Consider the following 15,061-nt stretch of genomic DNA (forward strand, 5'->3'; position numbering starts at 1 on the left):
CGAGCGAGACCACAACCCAAGGTTTTTTTGGAACTGGCAATGGCTGGAGGAGCCCGGCCGGTGAGATCCTCTCCGTCTTCGCCCGCTGACAAACTTGACAGGTCCGAACAAATTGCAACACCATTTCCTTAAGGCCCTTCCAAGCAAACAGGCAACGGACCCGGTTGTAAGTCGCATGGAATCCGGAGTGCCCCCCCCGTCGCGCTATCGTGCAACGCCTTGATTAACGCATGCTGGGTGTCTTCATCTTGTCCGATCCAAATGCGCCCCTGAAAGCGTACAACCCCATCTTGTAAGGTATAGCCTTCCTCACTGTCAGGGGCGAGCGCCAGTTTGGCGATTCGCTGCTGTGCTGCTGCATCTTCTTGATAGCTCCTGAGAATTGCCTCCAGCCACATCGGGCGACAGACCGAAACTGCCGCGAGCTCTCCGCCTTGTTCATGTGCTCGCCTGGACAGAGCATCCGCTGCTCTATTTGCCGTGCCCGCCTTATACTGTATTTGAAACTGGAGACCCACCAATTTGGTAAAAGCGCGCTGTTGGATGGGGGTATTGAGTCGCTGATCTGTTAAATTGAGTAGACTCCGCTGATCCGTACGAATCACAAATTCAGAGTGTTGAAGATACGGACGCCAATGATCGACCGCAAGAAGCAGTGCTAAACACTCCTTTTCGTACGCCGACAGTCCCAAGTTCTTCGGTGCCAACGCCTTGCTGAGGTAAGCAACAGGGTGGGAATCTTGCATCAGTACCGCCCCGACACCGGTGGCACTTGCGTCGGTCTCAACAACAAATTGTTTCTTGAAGTTAGGCAACGCGAGCACTGGGGCTTCCATGAGAGCTTGCTTGAGCGACTGGAATGATGCCTCGGTGGTGGGTGTCCAAACAAACAGCGTATTCTTTCTCAAAAGATCATTCAATGGTCTGGAAATGGTGCTGAAATTGCGCACAAACTTGCGGTAGTACCCCGCCAGCCCCAAAAAACCTCGTAGTTGTTTCACCGTCTGAGGTTGCTTCCAAGTTTTGATCGTCTGGATGTGTTCATCCAGCGTGGCCACACCTTTGTCACTGATGCGATGGCCCAAGTAACTGATGTGTCGTTGTGCAAATGAGCACTTCGATTGCTTTGCATGCAACTGATTGTCCTGAAGTAACTGGAGTACCTGCTCCAACAAACTGAGATGGCTGGGATACGAGCTCGAGTGCACCAAGATATCATCCATGAAGACGAGAACTCCGTGCCGAAGGAGAGGCGCTAACACGGTGTTCATTCCCCCTTGGAATGTTGGTGGACCTCCTGTTACTCCGTACGGCAAAACCCGGAACTGGAAGTGCCCTTGGTGGGTCTTAAAGGCTGTTTTCTCCTCGTCCTCTTCCACCAACCGTATCTGATGGTACCCGGCCTTTAGATCAAGTTTTGAAAACCAAGTGGAACCACTCAATTCGTCCAGCAACTCCTCAATGACAGGCAGGGGATATGTGTTCTTGATTGTAATGGCATTCAAGTGGCGGAAATCAACGCAAAACCGCCAAGTCTGGTCTTTCTTCTTGACGAGTAAGACCGGTGATGAGAATGGGCTAATGCTGGGCACAATGAGCCCTGCTCGCAACATTTCTTTCACTTGCTGCTCAATTTCAGATTTTTGCTCCGGAGTGTAACGGTAAGGTCTAATGTTCACTGGCTTGGCTCCTGGAATCAAGGGAATTTTATGGTCCCAAGGTCTGTGTGGGGGCAACCCCTGCGGTTCTTCAAACACCAAGTGAAAACGACTCAGAAACTCCTCAACCTCCACTGGAATTCCAGTCTGTTCTGTTTGGTCACCTTCCCTGTCCTCCAAGACACTCAGGACTACCACATGGGCCACAGAGTTGTTCTGTTCCAACATTTGCAACTGGTCAAAGGAGATTGGATCCACTTTGGATGTAACACTCTGAACTCCAGTGAGTAAGATAGTCTGCCCTTGATGCTGAAACTGCAATCGCTTAGCTGCCCAATCAATCCACATAGGACCGCATTGCTCCAACCAATCCATCCCGACCACCATATCATAACAACCAAGTGGAAGCACTCGCAAATCAGATAAGAATGTGTGTCCTTGGCTCTGCCAAGCACAAGCTGGAATGACCCCTGAGCATATCAATACCCCACCATCAGCAATCTTGACCGAAGTTGGAGGTACTTGTTGCACTTGATCAGTTAGTCTGCCTGCAATGGCTTCACTGACGAAACTATGTGAACTCCCTGAATCCACCAGGATAAGCACTTCCACATCTGCTACTTTGCCAATCAAGCGCACCGTGCGTGGTGTTGTTTGTCCCGTGGTGGCCAGCTTGGAGATCGACATCAGCACTTCCTCGTCCGCGCCATCTTGCTGCAACGGTTGCTCATATTGTTCTGCTTGAAGAAGTTCCAGTAGTTCTTCTACCACATGGAGTTGAACAGTAGCGGCGCACTGATGGCCCGCCCCCCAGCGCTCACCACAGGTGAAACACAGGCCACGGGCACGTCGATAGTTACGCAAGGCCGCGACGCGATCATCAGCCCGCGCGCCCCGGTCTGGTGCCCTGGCTGCATCCAGTCCGCGCCGATCATCCGCCGCAGCCGGCGGTCCGGGCAGCACTTGTCGTGGTGGGGGCACGCCTTGTGCCAGAAGAGGCCGAGGGGGCGCCCGTTGGTATGCCCCGTCCTGACGCCGGTGCTCTCGCCGCGGAAGCGCTTCCAGCAATTCCTCCTGCATCGAAGCCAAGGAAAACGCAGAGTCCAATGTTTTTGGTTGATGGAGCATCACACCAGCATGAATTTCATGCTTCAACCCTTCTAGGAATTGTGTGGTAAAGTAAACTGGATCAAACCCTGAGTTATGTGCTAAAATCTGATGCATCAACTCCTCAAACCTAGACATGTATTCATAGACAGTGCTCGTCTGTCGCAAGGTATGAAACTGACGGATGTGAGCCTGGTACTGCTCACGCCCGAATTTGTCACACAGGCTTGTGCATAACTGATCCCATGTGAGGGTGGTGTTTTGAGACTCCAACATTTGCAGCCACCGTGCAGCATTACCCGTGAAATGCAACGTAGCTAACCGAACCCATAACTCTCGTGGAACATCATAAACATCAAAGTACTTCTGACATCTCATCTTCCAAAATTGTGGGTTGTCCCCATCGAACAGTGGGAAATCCACCTTCGGTAAAGCCCAGTGAGCAAAATGATGTGGCCTCGACTCACCCCCGTGATCATATCCTCCCCAATCGACACTACGACGAGGTGGAACTGCAGAAGTAGATGGGCACGCACCGTTGACCGGAGGCAGCGCCAGGGTGGTGACCACCCCGCGTGCCAGACCCCCGAAATCGTAGAGCTCGCCGTGGCCACTTGGCCCGTGGTGCCCCAGGGCGTCTCTGGACGTCGCCGGCGCCTCGTGCCCCACCGCGCCCTCTTCGCTGGAACCCGGATCTGGATCCGCGGGCGCCGCCAGCGCCGGGTGCAGAGCGATGCGGCCAACTTGGCTACGCATCTCATCCACCTGCTGCTGGATGTGCGTGACGGCGGGACGCCAGAGCTCCAGAGAGGTCTGGATCGCCTCCAACCTCGCCTCGTTGGCGACTTGCCCATCGCTGATGGCCTTTGCTAGCGCTGCAAGCTGCTCTTCCATCCCCGCCGCCTGCTTCGCCTGCTTGGTTTGGTACCGCGGTTTTGGGTAGGCAGTCTCCAGGTCGCTGACCTCTGATACCAGATTGTTACGTACCCCGATCTACTCTGATAATTTGGGAAGGAAGGAGACGGAGATGGGAAATCAGCGAGATCTGGGAGGGAGTTGGTAAGAGGAAGGGGAAAGAGTCGTGGGAGATCAGCTCCTCACGGTCCAGAATTATTCAGGTAATACATGATAGTTTCCCCCCCACACCACGCCACCTACTATATAATTCTCACCATCACACACGCACACGACCCTCTTGCACGTCTCAGATTGGCTCCTCCCTAGCCACTTTGCTCTGGCTCGCTGTCAATGGGCCGCCCTCTAGTACTGTTGCTGGGGTCCATGCCATCAGGCGTGACACATTCCACCGCTCGTTCTATTTTTCGTCGCTCCATCTCTCTCGTCCCTTTTCTTCACTGAAGTAGGCACAGGGCAGGGCAGGAGCTTGTTGCGGCGAGAGGCGACGCAGGACCGGCGGCGACCCCGCTGCCTTGGCTAGTGGCGCCTGTTGAGGGGCGAGCTGGAAGCCCAGCGATGCAAGGGCCGGCTGCGACCCCGTGCTTGTTGCGGTGAGTGGCGATGCCCGGCTGAGACCCCGCTGCCTATTGTTTCGTGTCTGCCTTTTCATCCTTGAGATCTTTTCTTTCGCCTTCTTTTTTGATATGGACAACGATATTTGGAAACAGTATGTCCGATAGAAAATTTACCTTACCTGTCGATCACCCGCCAGCTAACCAGGCCGACCACCCCGCTAGCTAACCAGGCCGACCACCCCGCCAGCTAACTAGGCCGATCGCTGTACAAGGCCCAACAGAAAATGCCACCCCCCCACGACGCACTTTCCAGATCGCAACTTTCCCCCACCCCCTTACCTCCCACGCAAGTATACCATCTCTCACCCTCCCCACCACCCACACGCCCCTCCCCACCACCCACCCGCCCCTCCCCCTACACAGCTGCTCAAAATCAACACCAAAGACCTATCCCTCCTCCAGATCTGGATCAAACAAGAGCAGATCATCAGGGAAGCGGTGGAAATTACCAGGGATACGACGAAGAAATCACCAGGCAACATCACCTCACGCTAGTAAGAATTAAAGACTCATCCAAAATCTCCAAAATATTCTGCTTAATACAAAGACTTACCCCACCGCCACCCACCCCTCCCAATGTGTGCAAAAATTACCATCCTTTCACCTCTAGAAAACAGAATAAGCAGACTTTTCTCATAATTTTGCCTATTGCAGTGACTTACCAATCAACTAATTGCAAAATTACCAGCCCCTCGTAGTTTTTGTTACCATCTTTATGCAACAAAATAGAGTACCCAAAAAAATACCACATTCCCCTGCTACACTAAACACAGATTTTGTGTTCTACCATGGAAAAATAAAGACAAATAAAGGAGAGAGGAACCTTTATTGACCACAAAAATCATTCTCTCATACAATGGAAGATGCATTGCAAAAAAGATTCATTTTTCAGTCTACAAGAATGTTATACTGCATGAAGTAAACAAGTTATCAATCTGTACAAAGAAAAAGTTATCATCCACTTTAGCTAAGTACTAACATTGGATAAAGAAAAGTGCTGCCTTTTAATGGAGATGCTCATGTTGTACTGTAAATTGTCCTGTTTAGTGTTCTTCCCAATCACCCATGCAATTCTTGCCTTCAAACACATGTGTAAAGAGTAAAACAAAACAATGAGTTTCAAAAAAAGAGTGAACACGTGTAAATGTGTACTAACGTGCAAATGTAAAAACAAATCAAGCAGGAGTAGATAAATGGATGCTAGCAGAGGAGATAATGCTGAGGATGGAGAAGGGGGTAGAATGCATGAAGAAGGCGATGCAGCGCGCACAACAAGCAGCAATTCAGGATACCCAAACATCATGGGGACAGGTAAAATTACCAACATTACTGTTTACATATCATCATGGAATGAAAAAACCAGTCTTATACTTTACTACTGAAGTGGGTTTGAAATTTACCAGCATTGGTGCACACATATTACCAGGTCCAAAAAATGCAAATTACCAGGGTTTTTTAGGCATAAAGAATACTTTACTATTGAAGTGGGTTTGAAACTTACCAGCATTGGTGCACACATATTACCATGTCCATAGGATGCAAATTACCAGGGTTTTTTAGGCAGAAAAGAATGCTTTACTGTTGAAGTGGGTTTGTAAATTATCAGCATTGGTGCACTCATAATACCAGGTTCAGAGTATGCAAATTACCAGGGTTGTTTAGGCAGAAAAGAAAGATACATTCACTGAATCTTCAGAAAATTACCATGATGGAAAACTGTTATTTATCATGTAATATTCCACTAAATCTACCAGACCAAATTGCAGGTGCTCGGGCAATCAGCGCAAACAACAGCTTGCCCAGTGGTGTAACAAGTGCACATAGTGCTGGAACAAATGCAAGCACAGGAGCTGGGAGCCTTGGAGAGCAGACAATAAGCGAACCAGCAACTCCAAAATCTGCTGGGATCGATGCTGATATGGAAGGGAGCAACATGGAGGCATATTCCACACCTAAGCCACCTTTGCAAGGGACAAAATTTGACACCCTGGAGAGCGCACGTGACCACTAAAGCACCTACGCGTGCAGGACTGGCTTTGCAATTAGCAGCAATTCAAGAAAGAGAGGGTTGATGGAACTATAAGCAGGGTGCTACTAGTTTGTAAAAAATATGGCAAACGACATAAGGACAGGGATGAGCTGCAAGATGTGGAAAACCCAGCTAGCATTGTCAAGAAGAGGAAAAAACGAAAGTTGTTAGGACTGAATGTGAAGCGCACATGTACCTATCCCACGATGATGCATGATGGACTGTTGACCATTTTGAGGACACCCACAATCACCCCCTGATCAAAAAGCCTTCCCTAACAAAATTCTTATCATCACATCGGTACATTCCGAAGGAGGAGCAAGACTTCTTGAGGGTTCTGCACGGATGCAACGTTGAGACTGCGAGGCAGATGCAGCTGATGTCATGGTTCTACGGGAGCGCTAAAGACGTACCCTACACGACACAAGACATTGCTAATCAACGAGCTAAGTTCCGCTTAGAGCACCGCCACAAGGACGTTGGGAGCACAATTGCATACTTCCAAGAGTTGAGGGCCAAAGATTCATATTTCTACTGGAGAATCAAACTTGATGATGAGGACAGGGTTGAGAACTTGTTCTGGATAGATGGCGCATCACGCAGGGCATATGCAAAGTATAATGACTGTTTGTCGTTTGACACGACATACATGACAAACATGTACAAGATGCCGTGTGCACCATTCATTGGAATTAATAACCATGGTCAATCCATCCAGTTTGGGTGTGGCTTCGTTCGAAACGAACTAAAGGAAAACTTTGTGTGGCTATTTAACACATTCCTCCATGCAATGGGTGGTGTTGCCCCTAAAACATCATCACAGACCAGGACTTTGCAATGAAGAGTACGATCGATGAGGTCCTCTTGAACATAATACACAGAAATTGCCGCTGGCATATAATGAAGAAGGCGCAAGAGAAACTTGGAAAACTTATGGCTGATGATAAACCACTAAACAGAGCGTTCAAAGACTGTGTCGGCAACAGCTTGACTGGTACATACCTAATCTGTTGACCCATTTTAATTACCATGCAGGAAACTTGAGAAGCCATATGAATATATGTGATGCACAAGTTACCATGTGTGGGTCTACACAAGTTACCATGATCTTGTTGACTATATTACCAGGGGAAGTTACATATGTTGATACCAACTTGTGGTTTAGAAAAGTTACCAGATCTGAAAAAACTGTTCAATAAAGTTACCATCTAACAACTAAGAAAAGTTACTAGCATACTTGTACTTTAATTACCAATGATTGTGTATGATGTTGTAATTGTCTCATATTTTGTGTATCACAGAGGAAGAGTTTGAAAACAAATGGTGGACAATGATGGATGAATATGGCCAGATCGAAAACGAACATTTTCAATGGCTATGGGAAAATAGGAAATGTTGGGACCCAGTGTACTACATGAAGCATTTCTTTCCATTCTTGCAGACAACTGCAAGGAGCGAGGGATTCAATGATGTGCTCAAGAAGTACGTGAACCCCGACAACTCATTGATTGAATTCGCAACTCAATACACTGCAATCCAGGAGAAAGGAATGGTGGTTGTGGCGAAAGAGCAAGTGGACACAATTTACAAAGAGGCAGACATGTATTCGTTGAACCCAATCGAGTTACAGATGCGAGGGATATACACATAAAATCTGTTCTCCAAGTTCCAGGTAGAGATGAAGCTAAAGACTGCTTACGGATGCGACACTTTGCAAGATGGAACCTTCAGGATGTGGTCGCTCCGAGGCATACTACCAAAGTATGGGGATAGGGACTACCATGTGCAGGCGAACAAGGATGAAGGGGTATACTCATGCACTTGCTGCAAGTTTGATCGCGATGGGCTATTATGCGCACACGTACTACGAGTAATGGAACAGATTGGAGTCTACGAGATACCAAGGAGGTATATCCTGGATAGGTGGACATGGGATCCAGAAGAGAATCTTGTTCAGCCTGATTACCAACAGCCAACAGTTAAGAAGGGTATGACAGGGGAAGGAAAAAATATCATGAGATATACATCTATTCTGAATGATTTCAAGGAACAAGCAAAAGACGCTTGCACTACTGATGAAGGGATGGCATTGGCAAGGAAACATGTTAATGCTTTCAGAGACGACATGTGAGGGAGTCCTGGATTAGGGGGTCTCCGGACAGCCGGACTATATCCTTTGGCCGGACTATTTGACTATGAAGATACAAGATTGAAGACTTCGTCTCGTGTCCGGATGGGACTCTACTTGGCATGGAAGGAAAGATGGGCAATACGGATATGTATATCTCCTCCTTTGTAACCGACCTTGTGTAACCCTAGCCCTTTCCGGTGTCTATATAAACCGGAGGGTTTTAGTCCGTAGGACAACATACAATCATACCATAGGCTAGCTTCTAGGGTTTAGCCTCTCCGATCTCGTGGTAGATCAACTCTTGTAATACCCATATCATCAAGAATAAATCAAGCAGGATGTAGGGTTTTACCTCCATCAAGAGGGCCCGAACCTGGGTAAAACATCGTGTCCCCTGCCTCCTGTTACCACCCGCCTTAGACGCACAGTTCGGGACCCCCTACCCGAGATCCGCCGGTTTTGACACCGACATTGGTGCTTTCATTGAGAGTTCCTCTGTGTCGTCGCCATTAGGCTTGATGGCTCCTACGATCATCGATAACGATGCAGTCTAGGGTGAGACTTTTCTCCCCAGACAGATCTTTGTGTTCGGCGGCTTCGCACTGCGGGCCAACTCGCTTGGCCATCTGGAGCAGATCGAAAGTTACGCCCTTAGCCACCAGGTCAGGTTTGGAAGCTTAAACTACACGGGCGATATCCGCGGAGACTTGATCTTCGACGGATTCGAGCCTCTGCCTTGTGCGTCACGCGGTCACGATGAGTATGATTTAGCTCTACCATCAGACAGTGCTCAGGAGATCGCACCGGCAGCAGCTCCGACCCTCAATTCGGAGCCAGTTGCGCCGTCCATGGACGGGTGGATGGACCCCGCCACGGAGGCCTTACCCTCAGCGGCGATCGAGCCGAATATCGACCTTACCCTGCACGAGAGCCGTGTTGTCAGACTGCCGGATCCTTCTCCGGCCACGGACTTCGAACCGCCTGCGCCCGTTCCTAGCGAATCCGATTGGGCGCCAATCATGGAGTTTACCTCCGCAGATATTTTTTAGCACTCGCCCTTTGGCGACATACTGAACTCATTAAGGTCTCTCTCCTTGTCAGGAGGATCCTGGCCGAACTATGTTCGACAGGATTGGGATGCGGATGACGAAGAAATTCGCTGCCCACCCACCACCCACTTAGTAGCCACTGTCGATGACTTAACCGACATGCTCGACTTCGACTCCGAAGACATCGATGGTATGGACAACGATGCGGGAGACGAAGAGGAACCACTGCCCACAGGGCACTGGACAGCCACCTCATCATACGATATATACATGGTGGACACACCCAAAGAAGGCAATGGCGACGAGACAGCGGAGGATGACCCCTCCAAGAAGCAACCCAAGCGTCGACGTCAGCGGCGCCGCTCTAAGTCCCGCCAAAGCAAAAGTGGTGATACCAGCACAGGAGATAATAACACTCCGGATAGTGCCGAAGATGGCAACAATCCCCTCCAGCACGATCTAGGATAGGAGGATGGAAAGGCTAGCCCTCCAGAGAGAGCGGCAGATGGAGAGGCGGAGGATAATAATTACATGCCCCTCCGAAGACGAGGCAAGCCTCGACGATGACGAATTCATCGTGCCAGAGGATCCCGTCGAACAAGAGCGCTTCAAGCGCCGGCTTATAGCCACGGCAAATAGCCTTAAGAAAAAGCAGCAGCAGCTTCAAGCTGACCAAGATCTGCTAGCTGACAGATGGATTGAAGTCCTGGCGGCCGAGGAATATAAACTCGAACGCCCCTCCAAGAGTTACCCAAAATGCAGGTTGCTACCCCGACTGGAGGAAGAAGCGTATGATGTGGCTAATCGGCCACCCCGTGGCCGCGATAGAGAGGCATTCCAACCAAAAGCTCAGCCTACACCCCGACGCCATTCAAATAAAAAGGCATGGGGAAATACGCCAGACCTGCGAGACGTATTGGAGGACAAAGCAAAACATGCAAGATCGATCTACGGATCACGAGGGCGTGCCACTACGCGAGACGATAATCATCACACCGGATACAACAAAAGTAAATCCAGCCGGGCCGAGCAAAGCGGGCAAGACTCATTGGAGCTGCGTCGCGATATAGCCCAGTACAGAGGCGCCGCACACCCCTTATGCTTCACAAATGAAGTAATGGATCATCAAATCCCAGAGGGTTTCAAACCCGTAAATATAGAATCATACGACGACACAACAGATCCTGTGGTATGGATCAAGGATTTCCTCCTGCATATCCACATGGCACGCGGTGATGATCTACACGCCATTAAATACCTCCCACTCAAACTCAAAGGACCAGCTCGGCATTGTCTCAATAGCTTGCCAGCAGAGTCCATTGGCTGTTGGGAGGATCTGGAAGCCGCATTCCTCGACAACTTTCAGGGCACTTATGTGCGACCACCAGATGCCGATGACTTGAGCCACATAATTCAGCAGCCAGAGGAATCGGCCAGGCAATTTTGGACACGGTTCCTAACAAAGAAAAATCAAATCGTTGACTGTCCGGATGCAGAGGCTCTAGCAACTTTCAAGCACAACATCCGCGATGAGTGGCTAGCCCGGCACCTTGGTCAGGAAAAGCCGAAATCTATGATAGCCCTCACAACACTCATGACCCGCTTTTGTGCGGGAGAAGACAGCTGGCTGGCTCGTAGTAACAACATATCAAAGAACCATGGTACTTCGGATACCAAGGACGGCAGTAGCAGGTCACGTCGCAACAAATATAAGCGTCGCATTAACAATGATAATACCGAGGATACGACAGTCAATGCCGGATTCAAAGGCTCTAAACCCGGTCAGCGGAAAAAGTCATTCAAAAGAAGCACTCTGGGCCCGTCCAGTTTGGACCGTATACTCGATCGCTCGTGTCAAATACACGGCACCCCCGACAAGCCAGCCAACCACACCAATAGGGATTGTTGGGTGTTCAAGCAGGCCGACAAGTTAATTGCCGAAAACAAAGATAAGGGGCCACATAGCAATGACGAGGAGGAGCCCCGATAGCCGAATACCGGAGGACAGAAGAGGTTCCCCCCACAAGTGCAGACGGTGAACATGATATACGCAACCCACATCCCCAAGAGGGAGCGGAAGCGTGCGCTTAGGGACGTATATGCATTGGAGCCAGTCGCCCCAAAGTTCAACCCATGGTCGTCCTGTCCGATCACCTTCGATTGCAGGGACCACCCCACTAGTATCCGTCATGGCGGATTTGCTGCACTGGTCTTAGACCCAATTATTGACGGATTTCACCTCACTCGAGTCCTTATGGATGGCGGCAGCAGCCTGAACCTGCTTTACCAGGACACAGTGCGCAAAATGGGTATAGACCCCTCAAGGATCAAACCCACAAAAACGACATTTAAAGGCGTCATACCAGGTGTAGAGGCCCATTGCATAGGCTCAGTCACACTGGAAGTGGTCTTCGAATCCTCGGATAACTTCCGAAGCGAAGAGTTAATCTTCGATATAGTCCCATTCCGCAGTGGTTATCATGCACTGCTCGGGCGAACCGCATTTGCGAGATTCAATGCGGTACCGCATTATGCATACCTCAAGCTCAAGATGCCAGGACCTCAGGGGGTCATTACAGTTAATGGAAACACAGAGCGCTCTCTCCGAACGGAGGAGCACACTGCGGCCCTCGCAGCGGAAGCACAAAGCAGCCTCTTAAGGCAATCCACTAGTTCGGCGTTTAAGGACCCGAACACCTTCAAGCGCGCCCGGAGTAATCGGCAACAGGACCGCCTGGCACGTTCCGAGCTCGCATAGCAATACGGCCCCCACCCCGGCCCAAGCCAAACGGCGAAACTCGTGCCACGCATACTGTCGTGGGTTTGTCACGGCAGATGTCCTCGTGAAAGGACTTAGTCGTGGAGCCATCGCAATGGGTTAGCTTAAAGGGGTTAAACCGGACAAGGGGACACGGGAGTTTATACTAGTTCGGCCCCTTCGATGAAGGTAAAAGCCTACGTCTAGTTGTGATTGGTATTGCTAGGGTTTTGAAGGCCAGGGAGCGAATCTGCTTTGTCTGGCTCTCGAGTTGTTGTTGTCTATCTCTAAACCGCGGTCGGGTCGTCCCTTTATATACATAGGTTGACGCCCGCCGGGCTACAGAGTCCCGAAGCCGGATCATAAACGTATCTGGTTCGGCCTCGCTCTCTCTCCATCTTACTATACAAGTTACATGACTAAGCCGGTTTACATCTACAGGCTGTAACCCGCCTTTGGGCCCTCCGTAAAGCGCCATCATCTTTACATCTTCATGGGCTTCTAATCTTCAAAGAGTCAACCCGGCTACATAAGGCCGGTTTACCCCCAGTAGTAATATCCCCAACATTAGGCCCCAGATTGGTTTGAACTTGTTCATGTCAATCTTCCACACTTAGAAAAAAATCTTCTCTCTTATCTTCATTTTTGATCTTGTAAACCTCCGTGACGTCATACTTCAAAATTACGATAAACCGCCCTGACGTCATCCATCCATTGATATCGGAGATTTCCTTCATTTAATATATATCCAGTCATCGAGGCGACACCTTTATTAACTTATCCATTTTTTGGCTCCTCGATTCCCGTACTTGCCATTTTATCACTTCGCCTTATAAATAGGACTGAGGGGTCATTTTCACCATTTCCCCCCGTGCCTCTTCGCGTTGTCTTCCTCACGCCGCTCAGCCTCTGGAGCTCCACCGCCACCGTCGACCGTCACCTCTGCTCCGACCTTGGCCGCTGCATCACCCTGAACGCACCAGAATACTGCAGCGCCCTTCCGCTTCCTCACCAGCTCCGGTAAGTTCTCTGCTTTTTTCACCATAGATGTGTTCTAGGGTTTCGACATTCTTCGCAGTTCTTCCGAAGTTCATCAGTGCTATTCTTCCCTGTTCTTCCTTTAATATATAGATGGACACTTCATGCTTGACGCATCTCTTGCCATAGCTTACCTACCATGGTCATCACAAATCCTTATGCGCAAAGAACTGATCTAGTCTGTCAAAAATTGCTTCAGTTCTGCACCCCTTCAAGACCCAATTATTTTTGCTTTTCTGTCTTATCTTTAGATCCAAAAGTTTTATACATCACTGTGAGATCTGTTTCTATGTTCCTGTGAGATCCGTTTCTCCTCGCACCAATATAAGCGGTTTAACATTGTATAAATAGTCTATGCCATTAGCCCTCTGATAAACCGGAAGAGCATGTTACCTTCATAATTATGCTCCGGTTTAACAGTGTCTGATCAATCCTGTGCTAGCATTACCTTTTTCTCTCATTACACTAGTCTCCGGGTTGTACCATTTATCATATCAGTATGTTTCTTACTCCCTTGTCTCTTGTGTATAATCATGCGTAATTTATAAACCGGCCTTTCATTTTCAGTTTGTTCGCTTTGCAATGGCCAAACAATTCACTGCCTGCAACTGGGCTTGTTCCCGGGTTACTGAGGCTCAATTGAATGAGATGGTTAGCATCGGCTCTCTGCCTAAGAAAACTGAGATCAAATGGCGAGTTCCAGGAACAGAGAATCCTCCAACCCCAAGACAAGGCGAGGTGGTAGTCTTTGTTGACCATATAGGCCGTGGTTTCAAACCGTCAGGGTTAAAATTTTATCGAGATGTGCTTGCCAGCTTCCAACTGCATCCACAAGATATTGGTCCCAACTCAGTCTCCAACTTATGCAATTTCCAAGTCTTCTGTGATGTCTATTTACAAGAAGAACCAACTGCAGAACTGTTCCAGGATTTCTTTCACTTAAACCGCCACACAGAGTTTGTGAATGGCCCGAACACAGAGCTTGGTGGTGTCTCGATTCAAAAGCGGAAAGAAGTGGAATTTCCTCATGCCAAACATCATAGCCACCCAAAGGAATGGAACCAAACATGGTTTTATTGCAGAGACACTTCGCCTGAGGATGAAAATCCCCTCCCCGGCTTCCGTGATCATAGATTATCTAACACTCACCCAATGCCACAACGCCTGAGCTCTTCAGAAAGGGCAAAATACGCTCCTCAAATCGCCAAGCTCCGGGCCTTTATGGCAAACGGTTTAACAGGCGTGGATTTTGTGCGCTGTTGGATATCCTGGAGTATCTTGCCGCTAAGCCGGCGTCCCGGTTTAATGTGCGAATATACCGGTGAAGTTGACGATCCTCAGCGCCACTGCAACATCCAATTATCTGAGGAAGAAGTTACTGAAGGTGTAAAGAAGATTCCGAATGAATTGGAACTGGTCTGTAGTCAAACCGGTCTGAGTCCCTTCTATACCAAGAACAAACCGCCTGCTATAAGCATTACACTTCCTCTTCATCTCTAACATCTTTAACTTATACAATCTATAACCCTTCTTCTTTATATATATATAGGGTGATGACCCCTTCTGGAAACGGAAATCCATAGAGAAAGCGGCAAAGCCAACTGGAGACAAAGTGGTCAAGCCAACACGCCTGAAGACCAAAGCCGTAAAATGGATGTCAAAGTGGAAAACGGCTGACCGGATTAATATGGAGCTTGATGATGATACTGATGACCCAGAAGTTGAGCTAGAACTTGACTCACTTGGCTCTCTTTTTATG

General features: G+C 49.1%; 1 protein-coding gene across 1 annotated transcript; it reads right to left on the reverse strand.

The window, feature by feature from the left end:
• Nucleotides 1-223: 223 nt before the first annotated feature.
• Nucleotides 224-3,659, reverse strand: LOC147971876 (uncharacterized). The gene is made up of 2 exons (XM_087524160.1): nucleotides 645-3,659; nucleotides 224-565 (listed from the first exon to the last, which is right to left on the reverse strand). The coding sequence occupies exons 1-2, from the start codon at nucleotides 3,657-3,659 to the stop codon at nucleotides 224-226; spliced, it is 3,357 nt and encodes a 1,118-aa protein (XP_087380286.1).
• Nucleotides 3,660-15,061: the final 11,402 nt, after the last annotated feature.

Source organism: Triticum urartu, chromosome 5A, assembly GCF_056163025.1.
Source record: "Triticum urartu cultivar PI428250 chromosome 5A, HENAU_Tu73, whole genome shotgun sequence".
NCBI classification, from domain to species: Eukaryota; Viridiplantae; Streptophyta; class Magnoliopsida; order Poales; family Poaceae; genus Triticum; species Triticum urartu.

Excerpts from the sequence above, each read along its gene's own strand:
- LOC147971876 (XM_087524160.1), bottom strand. The coding sequence starts at position 3,659 with ATGGAAGAGCAGCTTGCAGCGCTAGCAAAGGCCATCAGCGATGGGCAA. Across the intron at positions 566-644 it reads GTTTAGCACTGCTTCTTGCG|ATCAGCGACTCAATACCCCC; the intron begins GTCGATCATTGG and ends TCAATTTAACAG.